Raw genomic sequence first — 22,554 nt, 5'->3', positions numbered from 1 at the left:
CTCCTTTGATAATTGATGGGCAGGAGGAATTTGAGGTCCATGCTATTTTAGATTCCAGAAGGAGGAGGGGTCAGTTATACTACCTTGTGGATTGGAAGGGCTATACCCCCGAGGATCGTACATGGTAACCGGCTGGCGGAGTGCACGCTCTGCGTTTGGTGCGGTTGTTCCATCTACATCATCCATCTAAGCCTCGTCCGGTTGGGAGGGTCTTGGGGGGGAGGTACTGTTAGGAATAAGGTCAGTCCCCTCTCTATTACCATGCTGCATCATCACATGACTTACTGGATATAGGTAAAAGTGGTGTTCTCCCATGATTCCCTACTTGGTTTCTTTTCCTTGTTGGGTTTTTCTTGTGCTCCAGGTCTTGGTTCCTGCCCCCGGAATTGGGAATTCTCTTTTCGACTTTTTGTCCATTACTCACGGGCTCGTGAGCATTGTGAAAGAGCTCCCTGGCGTTTCATTTACGTTTTTTTTCCTGCTCCCTGGGATTTGTTCTGTGCTCGTGGATTCCTTGCTGCGGGGGTTGCTGGGCTCAGTGATCTCCGTTTTAGTAAAGACCGCCACTGTTTGGAGCATTGTGCTTATCTGTACACGCGTCCCGCAGCTCTGCTGTTTTGCTTTCATTAATTACACACGGATGCGTGTACTTTAGCATCACGGACTTCCGCATCTTGCGTAGCCGCTCTACATCGTTAGAGGCGGTTTTGGGTCATTTCACGAAGCCTGAGTTGGATCGGCGTTAGCGGCTGCTACGCCAATACACTAAGTACTTGATCTTTGTTCTTCCTTCGGATTTAAGTCCTTCTGGCAATAAACTGGACTTGTGGTTTTTTTTTATGTCCTTGACTTTTTCCCCCATTATTGTAATTTGGAAAACGGGTGGGAGAGCGATTTTTTGGCTTCCTCTGAATTTCGACTTGGAGACAACATTGCGTGTTTACCACAGCCAGCCCTCTTCGGGGAGTTACTCAACACCACTTATGGTAAGGTGTTTTTTCCCTATGGGTATTCCTTTGTTTTGTGTTGGATGCAGCGTGGTTGTAAGAGGCTGGGAGGGGTTTTTCTTGTTTATGATTGTGCCCCATTAGTAATCCTGTGTCCTTTCCTATAGGTGCTGCTTCGAGAGGCTATCTGGGCTCCTGGGTGGTTCTACGGACTACACAGTGTTTTTCTTTCCATTTATCCTTGTTTTGTCTCTCCCACCCCCTCCCGGTGCTCCCCTGTTTGCTCATTGTGTTATTTCCGGTGAGCTACATTGGGGCAGTGGTAGAGGTTTGGGCCATACTTCGTTCCTGTAGAGTTACTGGCTTAGAGGTGGGTAAAACCTAACACCTGTCTCTGTCTGTCTCTATCTCTGTCTGTACCTGTCTCTATCTCTGTCTGTCTCTGCCTCTATCTGTCTCTGTCTCTCTCTCTGTCACTCTCTCTCTGTCTTTATTGCTGTCTGTCTCTGTAAGTCTCTACCTCTATATGTCTCTGGCTCTATATGTCTCTATCTATCTCTTTCTCTATCTGTCTCTGCCTCTATCTATCTCTGTCTCTATCTATCCCTGTCTGTCTCTGTCTATCTCTGTATCTATCTGTCTCTGTCTGTTTCTGTTGCTGTGCCTCAGGCAGTGCACACATACTGTGTCTACACGACCCTGTCACCAGCTCAGAGACATCCCACCCCCCACTCCCCCCTCTCCCTGTGTAATGTAAAAGCCAGCTCGTTTTATTGGGGTTTGTTGCCCACCACTGGGCTTGGGGTCACATCTGTTGTTAGCTTTAACTCTGACTCTAACCCTCAAACTGTCAGATCTAAGCCCCCCTTTGGTGTCAGTCACCCGAGTGCTTCTCAGGTCTTTAAAATACCATTTACTTGTTAATGAGGCTTTGTGTATTTCACCTCTTCTTAGTGCCCCTGCATCTCCACTCTTACTTATCACTGGAATCACCCAGCCCCCATAGAGCAGCAACTCACAGTGTTTGCTGACACTCTTTAAAAAAAAAGAAACGTCTCCCTGACTCCCTCTCCTTCCCTCTGTCTCCCTCTCTTTCTGTCTCTCTCTCTCTCTCTCTGTCTCCCTCCCTCTCTGTCTCCCTCTCTCTGCATCCCTCTGTCTCCCACTTTCTCTGTCTCCCTCCCTCTGTCACCTTCTACCTCCCTCTCCCTCCCTCTGTCTCCCTCTCGGTCTCCCTCTCTCTGTATATCTCTGCCTCTATCCGTCTGTCCCTGTCCCTGCCTCTATTTGTCTCCGTCTGTCCCTGTCTCTGTCTGTACCTGTCTCTGTCTGTCTCTATCTCTGTCTGTCTCTGTCTCTGTCTCCCTCTCTCTCTCTCTCTCTCCCTCTGTCTCACTCACTCTGTCTGTCTCCACCTCTCTCTCTATGTCTCCCTCTCTCTCTCCCTCTCTCTCCCTCCCTCTCTCCCTCTCACTCTCTCTCTCTCCCTCTGTCTTCCTCTGTCTCCCTCCCACTGTCTCCCTCTCTGTCTCCCTCTCTCTGTCTCCCTCTCTATCTGTCTCCCTCTCTGTCTCCCTCCCTCAGTCTGTCTCCCCATGTCTGTCTGACTGTCTCTGTCTCCTCCCTCTGTCTCCCTCCCTCTAGCTCCCTCTGTCTGTCTCCCCTGACTCCCTCCCTCTGTCTCTCTCTGCTTCCCTCTGTCTCCCTCTCTTTCCGTCTCCCTCTCTCTCTGTCTCCCTCTCTCTGCCTCCCTCTCTGCCTCCCTCTGTCTCCCACTTTCTCTGTCTCCCAGTGCACACATACTGTGTCTACACGACCCTGTCACCAGCCCAGAGGCATCCCACCCCCCACTCCCCCCTCTCCCTGTGTAATGTAAAAGCCAGCTCGTTTTCTCGGGGTTTGTGGCCCACCACTGGGCTTGGGGTCACATCTGTTGTTAACTTTAACTCTGACCCTTACCCTCGAGCTGTCAGATCTAAGCCCCCCTTTGGTGTCAGTCACCCGAGTACTTCTCAGGTCTTTAAAAGACCATTTACTTGTTAATGAGGCTTTGTTGTATTTCACCTCTTCTTAGTGCCCCTGCATCTCCACGCTTACTTATCACTGGAATCGCCCAGCCCTCATAGAGAAGCAACTTGCAGTGTTTGCTGACACTCTTTAAAAAAAAAAGAGAAACGTCTCCCCTGACTCCCTCCCTCTGCTTCCCTCTGTCTCCCTCTCTTTCTGTCTCTCTCTCTCTCTCTGTCTCCCTCCCTCTCTGTCTCCCTCTCTCTGCATACCTCTGTCTCCCACTTTCTCTGTCTCCCTCCCTCTGTCACCTTCTCCCTCCCTCTGTCTCCCTCTCGGTCTCCCTCTCTCTGTCTCTCTGTCTCTGTCTATCTCTGCCTCTATCCGTCTGTCCCTGTCTCTGTCTGTACCTGTCTCTGTCTGTCTCTATCTCTGTCTGTCTCTGTCTCTGTCTCTCTCTCTCTCTCTCTCTCTCTCTCTCTCTCTATCTCTGCCTCCCCCTCTCTGTCTCCCTCCCTCTCTATCTCTCTCTCTCTGTCTACCTCCCTCTCTCTATTTCTCTCTCTCTCTCTCTCCCCCTCTCCCTCTTTCTCTCTCTCCCTCTGTCTCACTCACTCTGTCTGTTTCCATCTCTCTCTCTATGTCTCCCTCTCTCTCTCTCTCTCTCTCTCTCTCTCCCTCCCTCTCTCCCTCTCACTCTCTTTCTCTCCCTCTGTCTCCCTCTGTCTGTGTCCCTCTCTCAGTCTCCCTCTGTCTTCCTCTGTCTCCCTCCCACTGTCTCCCTCTCTGTCTCCCTCTCTCTGTCTCCCTCTCTGACTCCCTCCCTCAGTCTGTCTCCCCATGTCTGTCTGTCTGTCTCTGTCTCCTCCCTCTGTCTCCCTCCCTCTAGCTCCCTCTGTCTGTCTCCCCTGACTCCCTCCCTCTGTCTCTCTCTGCTTCCCTCTGTCTCCCTCTCTCTCTGTCTCCCTCTCTCTGACTCCCTCTCTCTGTCTCTCTGTCTCTGTCTATCTCTGCCTCTATCTGTCTGTCCCTGTCTCTGCCTCTATCTGTCTCTGTCTGTCCCTGTCTCTGTCTGTACCTGTCTCTGTCTATCCCTGTCTCTTTCTCCCTCCCTCTGTCTCCCTCTCCGTCTCTCTGTCCCTGTCTTTGTCTGTCTCTATCTCTGTCTGTCTCTGTCTCTATCTCTGTCTGTCTCTGCCTCTATCTGTCTCTGTCTGTCTCTGCCTCTATCTGTCTCTGTCTCTCTCTCTGTCACTCTTTCTCTGTCTCTATTGCTGTCTGTCTCTGTAAGTCTCTACCTCTATCTGTCTCTGGCTCTATATGTCTCTATCTGTCTCTTTCTCTATCTGTCTCTGCCTCTATCTATCTCTGGCTCTATCTATCTCTGTCTGTCTCTGTCTATCTCTGTCTCTATCTGTCTCTGTCTGTTCCTGTCGCTGTGCCTCGGGCAGTGCACACATACTGTGTCTACACAACCCTGTCACCAGCCCAGAGACATCCCGCCCCCCACACCCCCTCTCCCTGTGTAATGTAAAAGCCAGCTAATTTTCTCGGGGTTTGTGGCCCACCACTGGGCTTGGGGTCACATCTGTTGTTAGCTTTAACTCTGACTCTCACCCTCGAGCTGTCAGATCTAAGCCCCCCTTTGGTGCCAGTCACCCGAGTACTTCTCAGGTCTTTATAAGACCATTTACTTGTAAATGAGGCTTTGTTGTATCTCAACTCTTCTTAGTGCCCCTGCATCTCCACTCTTACTTATCACTGGAATCGCCCAGCCCCCATAGAGCAGCAACTCGCAGTGTTTGCTGACACTCTTTAAAAAAAAAGTCTCCCCTGACTCCCTCCCTCTGCTTCCCTCTGTCCCCCTCTCTTTCTGTCTCCCTCTCACTCTGTCTCCCTCTCTCTGCATCCCTCTGTCTCCCACTTTCTCTGTCTCCCTCCCTCTGCCACCTACTACCTCCCTCTCCCTCCCTCTGTCTCCCTCTCCGTCTCCCTCTTTCTGTCTCTCTGTCTCTGTCTCTCTCCGCCTCTATCTGTCTGTCCCGGTCCCTGCCTCTAACTGTCTCCATCTGTCCCTGTCCCTGTCTGTACCTGTCTCTACTTGTCTCTATCTCTGTCTGTCTCTCTCTCTCTCTCTCTCTCTCTCTATCTATATCTGCCTCCCTCTCTTTGTCTCCCTCCCTCTCTCTCTCTCTCTCGCTGTCTACCTCCCTCTCTCTGTCTACCTTGCTCTCTCTATCTCTCTCTCTCCCTATTTCTCTCTCTCTCCCTCTGTCTCACTCACTCTGTCTGTCTCCACCTCTCTCTCCGTCTCCCTCTCTCGGTCCCTCTCTCTCCCTCCCTCTCTCCCTCTCACTCTCTCTCTCCCTCTGTCTCCCTCTGCCTGTGTCCCTCTCTCGGTCTCCCTCTGTCTTCCTCTGTCTCCCTCCCACTGTCTCCCTCTCTGTCTCCCTCTCTCTGTCTCCCTCTCTATCTGTCTCCCTCTCTGTCTCCCTCCCTCAGTCTGTCTCCCCATGTCTGTCTGTCTGTCTCTGTCTCCTCCCTCTGTCTCCCTCCCTCTAGCTCCCTCTGTCTGTCTCCCCTGACTCCCTCCCTCTGTCTCTCTCTGCTTCCCTCTGTCTCCCTCTCTTTCTGTCTCCCTCTCTCTCTGTCTCCCTCTCTCTGCCTCCCTCTCTGCCTCCCTCTGTCTCCCACTTTCTCTGTCTCCCTTTCTCTGTCACCTTCTATCTCCCTCTCCCTCCCTCTGTCTCCCTCACCATCTCCCTCTCTCTGTCTCTTTGTCTCTGTCTATCTCTGCCTCTATCTGTCTGTCCCTGTCTCTGCCTCTATCTGTCTCCGTCTGTCCCTGTCTCTGTCTGCACCTGTCTCTGTCTGTTCCTGTCTCTTTCTCCCTCCCTCTGTCTCCCTCTCCATCTCTCCGTCCCTGTCTCTGTCTGTCTCTGCCTCTATCTGTCTCTGTCTCTCTCTGTCACTCTCTCTCTGTCTCTATTGCTGTCTGTCTCTGTAAGTCTCCACCTCTATCTGTCTCTGGCTCTATATGTCTGTAGCTGTCTCTTTCTCTATCTGTCTCTGCGTCTATCTATCTCTGTCTCTATCTATCTCTGTCTGTCTCTGTCTATCTCTGTCTCTATCTGTCTCTGTCTGTTCCTGTCGCTGTGCCTCGGGCAGTGCACACATACTGTGTCTACACGACCCTATCACCAGCCCAGAGGCATCCCACCCCCCACTCCCCCCTCTCCCTGTGTAATGTAAAAGCCAGCTCGTTTTCTCGGGGTTTGTGGCCCACCACTGGGCTTGGGGTCACATCTGTTGTTAGCTTTAACTCTGACCCTTACCCTCGAGCTGTCAGATCTAAGCCCCCCTTTGGTGCCAGTCACCCGAGTACTTCTCAGGTCTTTAAAAGACCATTTACTTGTTAATGAGGCTTTGTTGTATTTCACCTTTTCTTAGTGCCCCTGCATCTCCACTCTTACTTATCACTGGAATCGCCCAGCCCCCATAGAGCAGCAACTCGCAGTGTTTGCTGACACTCTTTAAAAAAAAGAGAAACGTCTCCCCTGACTCCCTCCCTCTGCTTCCCTCTGTCTCCCTCTCTTTCTGTCTCTCTCTCTCTCTGTCTCCCTCCCTCTCTGTCTCCCTCTCCCTGCATCCCTCTGTCTCCCACTTTCTCTGTCTCCCTCCCTCTGTCACCTTCTACCTCCCTCTCCCTCCCTCTGTCTCCCTCTCGGTCTCCCTCTCTCTGTCTCTGTCTATCTCTGCCTCTATCCGTCTGTCCCTGTCTCTGTCTGTACCTGTCTCTGTCTGTCTCTATCTCTGTCTGTCTCTGTCTCTGTCTCTGTCTCTCTCTCTGTCTCTCTCTCTCTCTCTCTCTCTCTATCTCTGCCTCCCCCTCTCTGTCTCCCTCCCTCTCTATCTCTCCCTCTCTGTCTACCTCCCTCTCTCTATCTCTCTCTCTCTCTCTCTCTCTCTCCCCCTCTCCCTCTCTCTCTCCCTCTGTCTCACTCACTCTGTCTGTCTCCATCTCTCTCTCTATGTCTCCCTCTCTCTCTCTCTCTCCCTCCCTCTCTCCCTCTCACTCTCTTTCTCTCCCTCTGTCTCCCTCTGTCTGTGTCCCTCTCTCAGTCTCCCTCTGTCTTCCTCTGTCTCCCTCCCACTGTCTCCCTCTCTCTGTCTCCCTCTCTATCTGTCTCCCTCTCTGACTCCCTCCCTCAGTCTGTCTCCCCATGTCTGTCTGTCTGTCTCTGTCTCCTCCCTCTGTCTCCCTCCCTCTAGCTCCCTCTGTCTGCTTCCCCTGACTCCCTCCCTCTGTCTCTCGCTGCTTCCCTCTGTCTCCCTCTCTCTCTGTCTCCCTCTCTCTGACTCCCTCTCTCTGCCTCATTCTGTCTCCCACTTTCTCTGTCTCCCTCCCTCTGTCACCTTCTACCTCCCTCTGTCTCCCTCTCCGTCTCCCTCTCTCTTTGTCTCTGTCTATCTCTGCCTCTATCTGTCTCTGTCTGTTTCTGTCTCTGTGCCTCGGGCAGTGCACACATACTGTGTCTACACAACCCTGTCACCAGCTGTCAGGATCCTTCCTAATGAACGGTCAGCAAGAGTTCTCAAAATGAGGCAACAGGACTGGAGTTTGGCTCCTTCCTGGTCCAAGGCGTGGAATTCACGGAATTCCAAGATGGCGGGCGAGCAGGACAACTGCCAGCCTAAGTTGCCAGTCTAGTTTTCTGAACATTCCAGAACGGAGTTCAGGTGAGGCGCGCGCTCTATCAGAGCTGCGCACTTCACCGAGAATTCAGCCCGAGTCAGTTAGATAAATCCTGTCAGAGTAGAAACGTTTGTAGAGAAAAGTTATTTTCAGAATTCCAGAGTGGTAAGAGATATATTCCTAGTAGCAACTCAGTATAATAGTTTCCCTGCAGATATTGCCACGTAGGTGACTAGCAGCTGAAAGAAAAGAGACATTCAGAGAGACTCCGTCAAGACAACGTGTCACCGCTTCAGGAGCAGAGCAAGCTGTCTTCACGTTAAGGAAAACGGTTTTCACAGAGCTAAGTGACAATTAAATCTAGACTGTATTCGGCAGAAATTGTATTACGCTTACAGCCTGTGACATTTATAATTCGAAGAGAAAACAGTAGCGTTAATGAAGCAGGTGTTTCAAGACACAGCAACAAGAAATTAAACACGTCCTTCAGAGAAATGTAAATAGTTCGTTTAAATGTAATTTAGACAATTACTTGAAGTAAAAAGGAAAGAAAAGCTTACCTGAATCTAGTGAGGCGAATAACTCGAGCAGGAAAGCAGCAGTCCTAAAAGAAGAAGAAAGACAAGTACAGAACACATTATAAGGATAGCGGAATACAGTACTGGTAGGTCAAAAGAGATAAAGGAAGATAACAGATAATAGAAAGTGAGAGAGCAGGAAATTAATCAATTGACTGTTTTGCAGATGAGGTATTCACAAGCCAACATATAACACAAGAGGAAGAATAAAAGACACAGAGTTGCATAGCGTGGTAGGTTTATAGTCTAGAAAACACATATTCTAAGAGAATAACTAGAGTGGAATATTAACAGAGTCTTTTCATTTTAGTGAGACTGAACACAAGGCAACTCCAGTTAAAGAAACCTCACAGTAGAAAGAAGAGCTACAGGTCTATGCAGTCCCATGGGTATGTAGGTTTAGTTATCAATAGAAGCAGGTAGAACAGAGTTAAGATTTATAGGCTAAAATATTTGTATGTGTTTAGTATTCACAGGAACCTAGTTTGGCTGATAAAGTCAGAGGAGGATTCGCTGGAGTATCGAGGGACCGGACCAGTCTCTTCTGTGCCTTTCTTTTCATATGGTTATTTTCTCCACTTTTCCCCTTCCCTTTTTCTGATTGCTTGGAGTTATGATTTTAATCTGACTCCGACTGATTGGAGAGAGGGAGTTGGAAAGCAAGCATCTTCTGTTCCTGTGCAAGTCGACATAGAGACAAGAATTGGAAATTCGTGGAGCCCTGACAGAGTGAAGTGCCCACGTTGTAAATTTGCACCCGAACAGAATGGTTGAGGGGGTTAATTTGCAGACCTTAGGGGCGGTATTGGATGCCATCCAAAAAGAGTTAGTGACAGTTACAGAAGAGAATCGGGGTGTGAGGCAGGAGGTGATAAATGCCAGAAAGGAAACAGCTGAGTTAGCGCAGAGGATTAGGCAACCACCTCCAGGAAATAGGGAAACTCCTATCACATCCGCTGGGGATGTCAATAGGTTAACTACACAGGTGATACACTCTTTGTCACCAGTCATTCCCTTAGCTGCACCAGAGAGATTTAGTGGGGACCCACAGAAAGCACAAGTGTTCATCACGCAATGCTCCCTGCATTTCATGTGTCGTCCTTCTATCTTCCCCGACGCACAATCTAAAGTGGCATTCATCTTGTCTTATTTGAGCGGAGATGCAGCAGCCTGGTCAATGCCCATAGTGACTCGAGATGACCCTCTCCTGCAGAATTATGATGAATTTAAAAAAGAATTCTTGCACATCTTTGATCGAAGGCGAATCTCTCAAGCTGTAGATAATGAGCTACTGGAATTAAAACAGGGAAATCGAGATTTGGTGGCGTATTTGGCCCACTTTAATAAGTTGATAATGGAAACAGATTGGCCGGAAAGCAAAAGAACAGCAATTTTTTATCGTGGCCTGAGGGATGAATTAAAAGATGGGCTGGCGCAGATTCCCAACCGACCCACAGAGATTTCAGCTCTCATAGATTTGGTCCTGGAGTTGGATTTCCGGCAAGGTGAAAGGCGAGGAGAAAGGAAGCGAGCATTTCGAAGCACCGTGCCCCGTTTTGACAGGGCAAGAACTGACGTAGGAAGAGTTGCGGAAGGGTCCAACAACCAAGAACCCATGCAGATAGGGGCAATAAGAGGTCCGCTTACCAAAGAAGAAAAAGAGAAGAGACGAGCCAGTAATTTATGTATGTATTGTGGTTCCGGCGGACATTTTGTGAGGAATTGCCCAAAGAAACCCAAAGGATCGTACAAGCCGAAGGAAAACTAGTTGCACCACCTGTAGAAGGAGTTGTACAGGTGGATGCGAGTCAAAATCCAACTCCACAAGAGCATCAACTGGCCAATACGCTGCAGTCATCCTCCCCGCATCTAATTCAATCCATGACAATTAAATTCCGTCAGGAGGTTAAGAAAGGAGTGACGGTGATGGTGGATTCAGGGGCAACAGGGAACTTTTGCGATCAAAAGTTTGCTGCCAAAATAGGATTGAAGGCAATACTCAAGGAGAAAAGTGAACCAGTTAGAGCCATCGATGGGACGAACCTATCTTCTGGGCCCATAGTGAGTCATACCGAAATGGTGCGGTTGATGAGAGAAGATGGACATCAAGAAGAAATCCAGTTTAATCTAATTGATGCTCCTCAATTCCAGCTAATCCTAGGACTTCCTTGGCTCACAGAGCATAACCCGACCATCGATTGGGCAGCAAGAACTGTAGAAATGACTTCGGATTATTGCAAGAATCATTGCTTTGGAGACCAAAAGAAAAAAGATCAAGACAATCCAGCTCAGGCCTTGTGTTCAGCGAATGCAGTTGTGTGCGTAATCAACACACAGTCAATACCATCGCAATATCAAGATTTCGAAGATGTGTTTGATGAGCAGGAAGCTGAACAACTACCTCCCCATAGAGTATACGATAGTAAAATAGACTTTGAACCAGGAGCAAATATGCCATGTAGCCGAGTTTATGCTTTAACTGAGAAGGAGCATAATCATTTAAAGGAATACATCAACAAGTATTTGGCTAACGGATTCATTCGCCCCTCCCAATCTCCGGTATCTTCGCCTTTGTTTTTCGTGCCTAAGAAGGAAGAGGGTGAGTTAAGAACTTGCATAGACTATCGCGCAATCAATCGGATAACTAAGAAAAATAGGTACCCACTCCCTCTCATCTCAGTTTTGTTGGACCAGGTGAAAGGAGCCCAGATATTCACCAAACTGGATTTGAGGGGGGCCTATCATCTCATTCGAGTAAGTGCCGGCGATGAGTGGAAAACCGCCTTTAGAACTCGCTTTGGATTATTTGAATATCAAGTGATGCCTTATGGGTTGTGCAACGCCCCAGCTGCGTTCCAGCATTTCATAAACGATGTCCTTAGTGAGTTTATAGATCAATGTGCAATAGTGTATATAGACGACATCTTGATATACCCTGTCAACACCCAGGAACAGCAGAGTCAAGTGAGAAGAATATTACAGAAGCTGAGAGAAAATAAGCTGTTCGTCAAACTAGAGTGTGCCTTTGACGTGACAGAAGTGGAATTCTTGGGGTTTGTCATCTCGCCAGCTGGAATACTCATGGATCAGCGAAAAATTCAGGCCGTCTTGGAGTGGAAGTCTCCAACCAGTGTGAAAGAAGTACAGGCATTTATTGGCTTCGCCAATTTTTATCGAAGATTTATCAGTGAATTCTCTCGACAAATTCTGCCTCTCACACAACTATTGAGAAAAGGAGTAAAATTTCAGTGGACAGCAGATGCAGAGACAGCATTCAAGGCATTGAAGGAAGAATTCACGTCAGCTCCAATTCTTCTTCACGCAGACCCATCAGAACCCTTTTATGTAGAGACAGATGCCTCAGATTTGGCAGTGGGTGGAGTTTTGTCTCAGAGAAATAAGGAGACAGGTCAATTGCATCCGGTTGCATATCGTTCAAGAAAGTTGTCACCAGCAGAAATCAATTACACAATTACGGAAAAAGAACTGTTGGCAATAAAGGATGCCTTCAAGGAATGGAGACATTATTTGATGGGAGCTCATCATATTGTAACAGTTTACACGGACCATCGAAACTTAAAATTCTTAAAGTCTGCTAGAACACTAACCCCGAGACAGCTTCGTTGGTCATTATACTTTGCTGACTATGATTTTGTCATCACATACAGGCCAGGAGCGCAGAATGGCAAGGCGGACGCTTTGTCCCGTATGGGAACAGGAGAAGAAAAAGATCAAATCAAGACACAAGCCATCATTCCAGATACCAAAATCATAGGCGTTGTTGAAACTCTGAGTGTGAAAGAACAGATATCTCGAGCCTTGTCACCAGCAAAGATGTTGGAGTGGACGCAGCAGGAAGATAATAGAGAAGTAGTAGATGGTCTACCTTATCACTCAGGAGCTTTGTATTTGCCAACTTCTACACTGCAGAACCAAGTCATGAAGGAATGTCATGATCATTTGTTGGCAGGACACAAGGGAGAGCAGAAGACGATGGATTTAATGAAAAGAAGTTATTGGTGGCCACAAATGAACAAAGACATAGAGCGATATGTGAAAACTTGTGAGATATGTGCGCAGGGGAAGTCAGAACGACAGGCACCCAAAGGGCTTTTACAACCCTTACCTACTCCTCCCTATCCTTGGCACACAATCACCTTAGACTTAATAACAGATCTTCCTTCCTGTCAAGGTTTCAATACTATTTTAGTAATAGTCGATGCATACACCAAAATGACACATTTTGTGGCCATGAAAGGGATTCCAACGGCGAAACAGTTAGCAACTCATTTCAGTGCTAAGGTTGTGCGGTTGCATGGAATTCCTAAGGTTATTATATCAGACCGAGGAACCCAATTTGTGTCTCATTTCTGGAGAACCTTCATGAAGGCACTTGGAGTTGAGACACGTTTTTCCACCAGTTTCCATCCGGAAACGGATGGACAAACAGAACGAGTGAACCAAGAGGTGGAGCAGTACTTGAGGCTATTTACCTTAAAACAGGGTGGGGAATGGTTGGACTATTTGTGGGCTGCTGAGTTCGCTCATAACAACGCCACAAATGTGTCCACTGGTTACTCTCCGTTTTATTTGAACTATGGCAAACATCCAAATGTTACCATGCTGGATGTTTCGCTTCCAGTTCCAGCAGTTCAGGATTTGGTGACACATTTGAGTCAGGTACACAATGCAGCATCAGAAAATTTAGAACAGGCAAAGATTAAGTATAGGAAATATGCAGATAGGAAGAGGAGAGATTCCCCTCACCTAGAGATAGGGGAGGAGGTTTGGTTAAACACAAAGAACTTGCGCTTGAAAGGAAATCGAAAGTTCCAGCCTCGATTCATTGGTCCTTATCCTATTGAAGCACAAATTAATCCAGTGACCTATTAACTGACACTACCTACGAAACTCAAAGTTCACCCAGTCTTCCATGTTTCTTTGTTAAAAAAGGCAGTTCCAGGATTAAGACGAGAGAGTGCTCCACCACCTGTTCAGTTGGAAGCTGGTGTGGAATTTGAAGTTAAGGACATTTTAGATTCAAAAAGAGTGAAGAGTAAACTGTACTATTTGGTGGATTGGAAGGGCTATGGGCCAGAGGAACGCTCTTGGGAGTTAGAGTCAGATGTACATGCACCTAGGTTAGTAAGACTTTTCCATCAGCGAAACCCAACCACACCCGGACCGGGAGGGCCTTCCTTGGTGGGGGGTACTGTCAGGATCCTTCCTAATGAACGGTCAGCAAGAGTTCTCAAAATGAGGCAACAGGACTGGAGTTTGGCTCCTTCCTGGTCCAAGGCGTGGAATTCACGGAATTCCAAGATGGCGGGCGAGCAGGACAACTGCCAGCCTAAGTTGCCAGTCTAGTTTTCTGAACATTCCAGAACGGAGTTCAGGTGAGGCGCGCGCTCTATCAGAGCTGCGCACTTCACCGAGAATTCAGCCCGAGTCAGTTAGATAAATCCTGTCAGAGTAGAAACGTTTGTAGAGAAAAGTTATTTTCAGAATTCCAGAGTGGTAAGAGATATATTCCTAGTAGCAACTCAGTATAATAGTTTCCCTGCAGATATTGCCACGTAGGTGACTAGCAGCTGAAAGAAAAGAGACATTCAGAGAGACTCCGTCAAGACAACGTGTCACCGCTTCAGGAGCAGAGCAAGCTGTCTTCACGTTAAGGAAAACGGTTTTCACAGAGCTAAGTGACAATTAAATCTAGACTGTATTCGGCAGAAATTGTATTACGCTTACAGCCTGTGACATTTATAATTCGAAGAGAAAACAGTAGCGTTAATGAAGCAGGTGTTTCAAGATACAGCAACAAGAAATTAAACACGTCCTTCAGAGAAATGTAAATAGTTCGTTTAAATGTAATTTAGACAATTACTTGAAGTAAAAAGGAAAGAAAAGCTTACCTGAATCTAGTGAGGCGAATAACTCGAGCAGGAAAGCAGCAGTCCTAAAAGAAGAAGAAAGACAAGTACAGAACACATTATAAGGATAGCGGAATACAGTACTGGTAGGTCAAAAGAGATAAAGGAAGATAACAGATAATAGAAAGTGAGAGAGCAGGAAATTAATCAATTGACTGTTTTGCAGATGAGGTATTCACAAGCCAACATATAACACAAGAGGAAGAATAAAAGACACAGAGTTGCATAGCGTGGTAGGTTTATAGTCTAGAAAACACATATTCTAAGAGAATAGCTAGAGTGGAATATTAACAGAGTCATTTCATTTTAGTGAGACTGAACACAAGGCAACTCCAGTTAAAGAAACCTCACAGTAGAAAGAAGAGCTACAGGTCTATGCAGTCCCATGGGTATGTAGGTTTAGTTATCAATAGAAGCAGGTAGAACAGAGTTAAGATTTATAGGCTAAAATATTTGTATGTGTTTAGTATTCACAGGAACCTAGTTTGGCTGATAAAGTCAGAGGAGGATTCGCTGGAGTATCGAGGGACCGGACCAGTCTCTTCTGTGCCTTTCTTTTCTTATGGTTATTTTCTCCACTTTTCCCCTTCCCTTTTTCTGATTGCTTGGAGTTATGATTTTAATCTGACTCAGACTGATTGGAGAGAGGGAGTTGGAAAGCAAGCATCTTCTGTTCCTGTGCAAGTCGACATAGAGACAAGAATTGGAAATTCGTGGAGCCCTGACACCAGCCCAGAGACATCCCACCCCCCACCCCCCTTCTCCCTGTGCAATGTAAAAGCCAGCTAATTTTCTCGGGGTTTGTGGCCCACCACTGAGCTTGGGGTCACATCTGTTGTTAGCTTTAACTCTGACTCTCACCCTCGAGCTGTCAGATCTAAGCCCCCCTTAGGTGCCAGTCACCCGAGTACTTCTCAGGTCTTTATAAGACCATTTACTTGTAAATGAGGCTTTGTTGTATTTCAACTCTTATTAGTGCCCCTGCATCTCCACTCTTATTTATCACTGGAATCGCCCAGCCCCCATAGAGCAGCAACTCGCAGTGTTTGCTGACACTCTTTAAAAAAAAAGTCTCCCCTGACTCCCTCCCTCTGCTTCCCTCTGTCTCCCTCTCTTTCTGTCTCCCTCTCACTCTGTCTCCCTCTCTCTGCATCCCTCTGTCTCCCACTTTCTCTGTCTCCCTCGTTCTGTCACCTTCTACCTCCCTCTCCCTCCCTCTGTCTCCCTCTCTGTCTCCCTCTCTCTGTCTCTCTGTCTGTCCCTGTCCCTGCCTCTATCTGTCTCCGTCTGTCCCTGTCTCTGTGTGTACCTGTCTCTATCTGTCTCTATCTCTGTATGTCTCTGTCTCTCTCTCTCTCTCTCACACTCTCTCTCTATATATCTCTGCCTCCCTCTCTCTCTCTCTCTCTCTCTCTCTCTCTCTCTGTCTCTCTCTGTCTACCTCCCTATCGCTCTCTCTCTCTCTCTCTCTCTCCCTCTCTCCCTCTTTCTCTAATCTCCCTCTGTCTCACTCACTCCCCCCTCTCCCTGTGTAATGTAAAAGCCAGCTCGTTTTCTCGGGGTTTGTGGCCCACCACTGGGCTTGGGGTCACATCTGTTGTTAGCTTTAACTCTGACTCTCACCCTCGAGCTGTCAGATCTAAGCCTCCCTTTGGTGCCAGCCACCAGAGTACTTCTCAGGTCTTTAAAAGACCATTTACTTGTTAATGAGGCTTTGTTGTATTTCACCTCTTCTTAGTGCCCCTGCATCTCCACTCTTACTTATCACTGGAATCGCCCAGCCCCCAGAGAGCAGCAACTCGCTGTGTTTGCTGACACTCTTTAAAAAAAAAAGTCTCCCCTGACTCCCTCCCTCTGCTTCCCTCTGTCTCCCTTTCTTTCTGTCTCTCTCTCTCTGTCACCTTCTACCTCCCTCTCCCTCCCTTTGTCTCCCTCTCCATCTCCCTCTCTGTCTCTCTGTCTCTGTCTATCTCTGCCTCTATCTGTCTGTCCCTGTCCCTGCCTCTATCTGTCTCCGTCTGTCCCTGTCTCTGTCTGTACCTGTCTCTGTCTGTCCCTGTCTCTTTCTCCCTCCCTCTGTCTCCCTCTCCGTCTCTCTGTCCCTGTCTCTGTCTGTCTCTATCTCTGTCTGTCTCTGTCTCTATCTCTGTCTGTCTCTGCCTCTATCTGTCTCTGTCTCTCTGTCTCTATTGCTGTCTGTCTCTGTAAGTCTCTACCTCTATCTGTCTCTGGCTCTATATGTCTCTATCTGTCTCTTTCTCTCCCTCTATCTATCTCTGTCTCTATCTATCTCTGTCTGTCTCTGTCTATCTCTGTCTCTATCTGTCTCTGTCTGTTTCTGTCTCTGTCCCTCGGGCAGTGCACAGATACTGTGTCTACACGTCCCTGTCACCAGCCCAGAGGCATCCCACCCCCCACACCCCCCTCTCCCTGTGTAATGTAAAAGCCAGCTCGTTTTCTCGGGGATTGTGTCCCACCACTGGGCTTGGGGTCACATCTGTTGTTAGCTTTAACTCTGACTCTCACCCCGAGCTGTCAGATCTAAGCCCCCCTTTGGTGCCATTTACCCGAGTACTTCTCAGGTCTTTACAAGACCATTTACTTGTTAATGAGGCTTTGTTGTATTTCACCTCTTCTTAGTGCCCCTGCATCTCCACTCTTACTTATCACTGGAATCATCCAGCCCTCATAGAGAAGCAACTTGCAGTGTTTGCTGACACTCTTTAAAAAAAAAAAAAGAACCCAGGTATGATGTCTGTAAGGTCCGTGGGCTGCCAAGGAAGGCTTGCCAGGCCGCTGGCAGCCCGCGGGCCAAACAATGAGTACCCGTGTCCTAGACTAACCTGTAGACCAATCAGTAGGAGGTTACTTCCACGGGAACAGAGTGGGGTGCAATTGAGCATGAGGCATTTGCTGTGGTCTAGGCACTGAAGAAGTTGAGACCATACCTGTTTGGGACTCACTTCCGGTTTCAGACAGACCACAGGCCCCTCAGTTGGTTAATGCAGATGAGGGGTGAGAACCCAAAGTTGTTGAGGTGGTCCATTTCCCTAAAGGGGTTGGACTTCACAGTGTAATACTTCCCTGGTACAGAACACACCAATTCTGATGGTCTGTCCAGATTTTTCTGCCTTAGTGAAGAGAACTCCCAAGGGGAAGGGTAGTTCTCCCCCCATTTCAGCTGGAGGGGACATGTGTCAGACCTGGTACCATTGACGTGAGTCTCCCTTCCATTTTTTCTGATTGCCTCCTCTGTTTTTGATCTGTTTGCTAGATTTAGATGCTTTGGGCACTGTGCCACTGCTATTCAGTGCCACGGTGCAAGTGCTCCCTGTGTTAAATTGATGCTTTGATTAGTGACTCCATGATTGACTTATTTGATTTCCTGTCAGACCCTAATATTGTGCACACTTGTGCCCGGGGCTTTTAAATCAAATGCTGCTGGTTGGCTTGCAACAACCAACAGAAGGTTCAGGTACAAAAATTAGATAACAAATGCAAATTCATAAGAAAAAAGATTCATAAAGAGAAAAGAAAAAGAAAGAAGCCTATATTCCCAAACTAATTTCAGAAATTACTTTTAATTTATTGGACATAAAACATTCCGATAAAATAAACGCTCAAGGAAAAATGTTGGCAAAACAAACACAACCAATTATATACCAAACACGTGGCTAACAAACAAACATTACATGTACAAAAGGAACAACAAAAACAAAAATAATGTGTCCTTCACAACTTATGGCCACAAGGGGTGTCGACGGCGTTTCAACCGCTAGGCAACTATGCAGTCATCATCAGGACAAGCAATAACTTGAGCGTTTTCAATAGCTGTACAAAAAGGAAGATACAATAAATAATCACATTCAAAGGGGTAGGCTTCTTTAGAGGAAAAAACTTAGAAGTAAAAAAGCACCAGTTGTGAAAGAAAATAAAAAGGAATAGAAAACTGACACCACAGCACGGGTGATAATATAATCCCAAGAATAATCAATTAAATAATAATCACCAGCATTAGAAGCAGACCTTTCAAAAATTGAAGGGCGGGTGCAATACGTTAAAATCTGCAATTCAGAGAAATGTTTTGATCATTATTATTGATAGGCCAAGTCTAATTGCCATACTAGATGGTAAAGGCAATACATTGGTCACACGAGCCAATCATATACTTACTTAATAAATAAGTCAGAAATCCTCATACATAGGATGGAGGAATGATATTAAACTTGCAGTCCTGGATATCTCAGCAAGAGAAGAAAGTCTGTGGAGAGCATTTAATTATGGCCCATCGTTTGCCCAATCAATCGGCGCTGAAAATATAAAGGGTGGTAGACAAGAATGTCATTCTGCGCTAATCTTGTACCGAGAGTCACAAAAGACTCATAATACAAAAATGGCTGCAGTAATGTTCGGTCGCTCTAGAGCTTCCTTAATTTGTAATTAAAACAAGTTGGGGGTCTAGCGTCACGAGATGTTAAGCTTAAGAATAGTTGCACGAAAGACAAGACATCACGATTATTTAAAATTACGTGTATCGCCTTTGCGCTTAATACAGCCTGGATGCTTACTCATTTAGCACCAGCCCCATTTAAAAAGAGAAAACAAGCAGGGAACCGATTATTTAACACTCTGCTTGGATGAGACCATCCACATAGATACGTCCCCCCGCTATTAATCGGCATTAATGTAGTCAAAAGTGCTAACTCGTATTAAACTAGGGTCTCATAATGTAATTATGCAACGCTCTGTTTACCAGAGACCGTCCACATATAACATTTCTCTCAGGATTAGTCGTGCATAGTGAATGGCACGACGGCCGCAAGTAACATTACACTGAAACTGTAACAGACCTGAAAATAGGTACTTACTAAGTACGTGGGTTACGCGGCACAGTTTGTGGCACCGCTAGCTGCGACACACACAGCTCGAGCTTGAGCCGGCATCGGATTTAAAAATAGAAAAAGGAAGGGAGACCACCTCTTGGAGTCGGGAGACATCTTGGAAAAGTAAGGAATGCAAAGCGGGCACCATCTTGAAAAGTGGCCTGTTGTCATTACTATTGTTATACGAAATAGCAAAACCTCAGAATGCAATAATTTTAGGGGAATAATGAACAGTGCGAGCCTTGTAAAGTAGGACATTCGAGCAAGATATTCCCATAATTTTAAACAATGCTCAGAGGGCTGCAACACCAACACTATATAATGCTGAAATAAAAGTAGTGTCCATCAAAATTAGCGCAAAACAACCATTAGCAATGTAATGGGATTGCGCGTACATGATCTGTACATTAATGACAAGAGATGCATAAAGGCATTTCTTAATAGCAAGCGAATCATACGTCAGTAGACAAAAAAACGCCAACAATTGCAGCACCAATCGTGCCACCCACCAAAGCAGCCCGTAAAGTGTAACTGGGGCCTGCCTTCGCAGAGCCTGTAGGCAGTCTGGGATAGTCTGGGTCTGGGGGAGTTGGTGCGCTCGCCGGTCCTTGAACCTTTCCCTTTTGTGCATATCAGTCACCCCTACGGTAGGCCTACGAGCAGGGTGCGTTGTATGTAAAAGGAAAGTCATGCCCTGGTGTGTGTGGCATGACCTGATAGTGAATCCCAACCTTGTTTGTCTTTTATTACTGCAAGGCTACCTGTTCCCATAGGCCAGAATGGGCAGTTTGATTATAACATCTTATGTAGGTAGAGATTCGATTAGTATGCCTGAACTCAGAATGATAAAATGCGTCTTTTAGTGAAGTTGGTTTTAACATTCTGTGTTTGAAAATATTTTCTTACCTAACCATTCAGCCTGCCTCTGCTAGTGTGTGTATTGTAGGAGACAGGGTGAGTCAGCGCTAGACTGAATAGGCCGATTTACCAGAAGAGTGGTGGAAGGAGTAGCACCTGGGCCTGATTAGAGCTGTGCTTGCCTTCCACAATGCTGGCTCCACCACCTGTGGTGCGTCTGATGACCCTAGGTGTTAGCTGTAAAGGGGTCTCCACGCCGGCCGAGCTTACCCTGCTTCGCTGAGGCGTTTAAACAGTCTCCTGCTCCTGTGTGGCGGCCGGGCTTTGCTCCGCCGAGCAACTTGCACTGCATTTCCTGACTGGCCGGACTTGGCTCTGCCGGTCAGGACTACACCTCCCAGCAGCCTCGACTTCAGGACGCCGCCCCCCTCATCATCCAGCGCCAGGAGGTGCATAAAGCACCGCCCGCTGCCGAGGACCTGGTGTTAGCTATAAAGGGATCTCCACGCCGGCCGAGCTTACCCTGCTCCGCTGAGGCGTTTAAACAGTCTCCTGCTCCTGTGTGGCGGCCGGGCTTTGCTCCGCCGAGCAACTTGCACTGCATTTCCTGACTGGCCAGGCTTGGCTCCGCCGGTCAGGACTACACCTCCCAACAGCCTCGACTTCAGGACGCCGCCCCCCTCATCATCCAGCGCCAGGAGGTGCATAAAGCACCGCCCGCTGCCGAGGACCTGGTGTTAGCTATAAAGGGGTCTCCACGCCGGCCGAGCTTACCCTGCTCCGCTGAGGCGTTTAAACAGTCTCCTGCTCCTGTGTGGCGGCCGGGCTTTGCTCCGCCGAGCAACTTGCACTGCATTTCCTGACTGGCCGGGCTTGGCTCCGCCGGTCAGGACTACACCTCCCAGCAGCCTCGACTTCAGGACACCGCCCCCCTCATCATCCAGCGCCAGGAGGGGCATAAAGCACTGCCCGCTCCCTCGTCCCGCGAGGACGGGCGCGGAACGCGCCGGGCAAAGGGCGGGCCGTCTGTGGCCGTCAGGGGTGGACAGTGGTCGGGCGGGCCACCCCACTAAGCAGCAACAAAGGTGAGCCACCCTTATATTATCATGGGGAAACGGAATAACACCATCCCGAGCCAGGCCACTAAAATTCCCTCGGTGATACCTGCCTCAATTGAAAGCATGCTGGAAAATGCTTTCAATTTAGTCACCACTGAAATTGCAAATACTGAAAGAAGAATGTCTATTGGATTGTCTAGCTCATATTTGGAACCGCCTGAAACCCAGCTAGCTTGTACGTCCAACATTTTGCCTCTTTCCCCAGTGGTCACAATCACTAAGACCATTCTGCAGGCACCTACACCTCCTGTCTTATCAGCGGACAGTAATACTATTACCCTCACTGACTCACAACAAGATCCCACGGACCTCACTGCCATCCTCTCCATGACTCCAAGCGATAAGACAGCAGGAGAGAAAAGGAAGAGAGGCCCCGTTAAACCAACATTAAACAAGAGGAAACAACCTGCACGTAATAAAGGGCAACCGACCCCACAGAGTATGTGGTCCCGTGGGAAAACGCCACCCAGTGGTGGCTATGACACAGAGTCCGCACCCCTGGTTGTTACCAACATCGCCACTGTTCCTGTATGTTGCGAGCGAAACTCTGCCTGCACACAGACTGAGCTAATCATGGGAAATGCCTCACAGGACAAACCAAATGGGAATTTTATTGAAACTATCGTAGACTCAATTTTTAACCAAATGAAAAGTTAAATGGATAAACAGTTTAATATGATTTTTAAAAGGATGGATAGACTAGAGAGCCTGGTGAAAAGGGAAGATGCAAAAACTAAAGGTTCTATTAGTATTGATAAGCTAAGGGGAGACCGATTCCTGAAAGATATGGAGACAGCCAACAGGGGAATTATGGGGGAAAGCACCACCCGTGTTACATCTGATATCAGGAGTGTGATTAGGGACAGCCCCACAGGGAGCAATCAGCCTTTGCCATCACAGGATACCACTTTGGTCAAACCATCTCAACCTGGGCCACGAGTACCAGACAGGCAGCCCTGTCCTGCCGGAGGGGTGCCCGGAGTTGTAACAGGGCCTGTCTCCGGAAAAGCAGGCAAACCAGGAAAGGTCGCCTCCGAAATTGGGCTAACTAATGTCTCACGGCCCAAAAAACAAACAGGGCCGGTCTTCCATTTGCCCCATGAAACTTGCCCTTATGTTTTAGTTTTAGCAGGAGTCCCCCCCTTGAAGGAGGATCAAAGAGAGTCTTGGGTCCAGTTAAAAAATAAGTCCATCGACAGGCTGTCTAGGCATAAAGGTGTGGGGTTGCAGATTTCTAGCGAAATCCTGACAGCACGACGGGTAGATTGGGTAGGTCCCTCGTCTAAGAACATTAACGGAGACTGTATTGTCTTGAATTTCAGGCATCCCGCTACAGTAAATCACTTGCTAAATTGTAACAACACCTATTTCAGCCCATCTACTGCTGTGACCCCTTTATCTCTGAGATATTTTTATAGACCCCCACTGAGACCATCTAACCCAGTTACACCAATTTTCCTTTATTTAACAGATGTAGGGCCAGATGTAGGTAACACATTTTTACCGACTCTAAAATACCGATTTTTACCGAATCGGT

The 22,554-nt window shown here is 47.6% G+C and overlaps 1 protein-coding gene across 14 annotated transcripts in view; it reads right to left on the bottom strand.

The window, feature by feature from the left end:
- LOC144768755 (general transcription factor II-I repeat domain-containing protein 2-like) overlaps positions 1–22,554 on the bottom strand; it is a 428,006-nt gene that overhangs the window by 138,653 nt on the left and 266,799 nt on the right. For 6 of the 14 annotated variants that reach the window (XM_078652658.1, XM_078652655.1, XM_078652660.1 and 3 more), the window contains exons 3-4: positions 14,141–14,184; positions 8,211–8,254 (exon numbers count right to left, since the gene is read on the bottom strand). In XM_078652658.1, the coding sequence (XP_078508784.1) occupies positions 8,217–8,254; positions 14,141–14,184 (82 nt within the window). In that variant the 3' untranslated portion in view covers positions 8,211–8,216. Of the gene's footprint in view, positions 1–8,210; positions 8,255–14,140; positions 14,185–17,782; positions 17,990–18,167; positions 18,223–18,331; positions 18,469–19,026; positions 19,100–22,554 lie in introns of those variants that run through there. The other 8 variants (XM_078652648.1, XM_078652651.1, XM_078652649.1 and 5 more) reach the window with 4 other exon arrangements.

This window comes from Lissotriton helveticus, chromosome 7 (assembly GCF_964261635.1).
Source record: "Lissotriton helveticus chromosome 7, aLisHel1.1, whole genome shotgun sequence".
Taxonomy (NCBI): domain Eukaryota; kingdom Metazoa; phylum Chordata; class Amphibia; order Caudata; family Salamandridae; genus Lissotriton; species Lissotriton helveticus.
The sequence above is the reverse complement of the archived record's forward strand: the minus strand, read 5'-3'. Positions and strand labels throughout refer to the sequence as shown.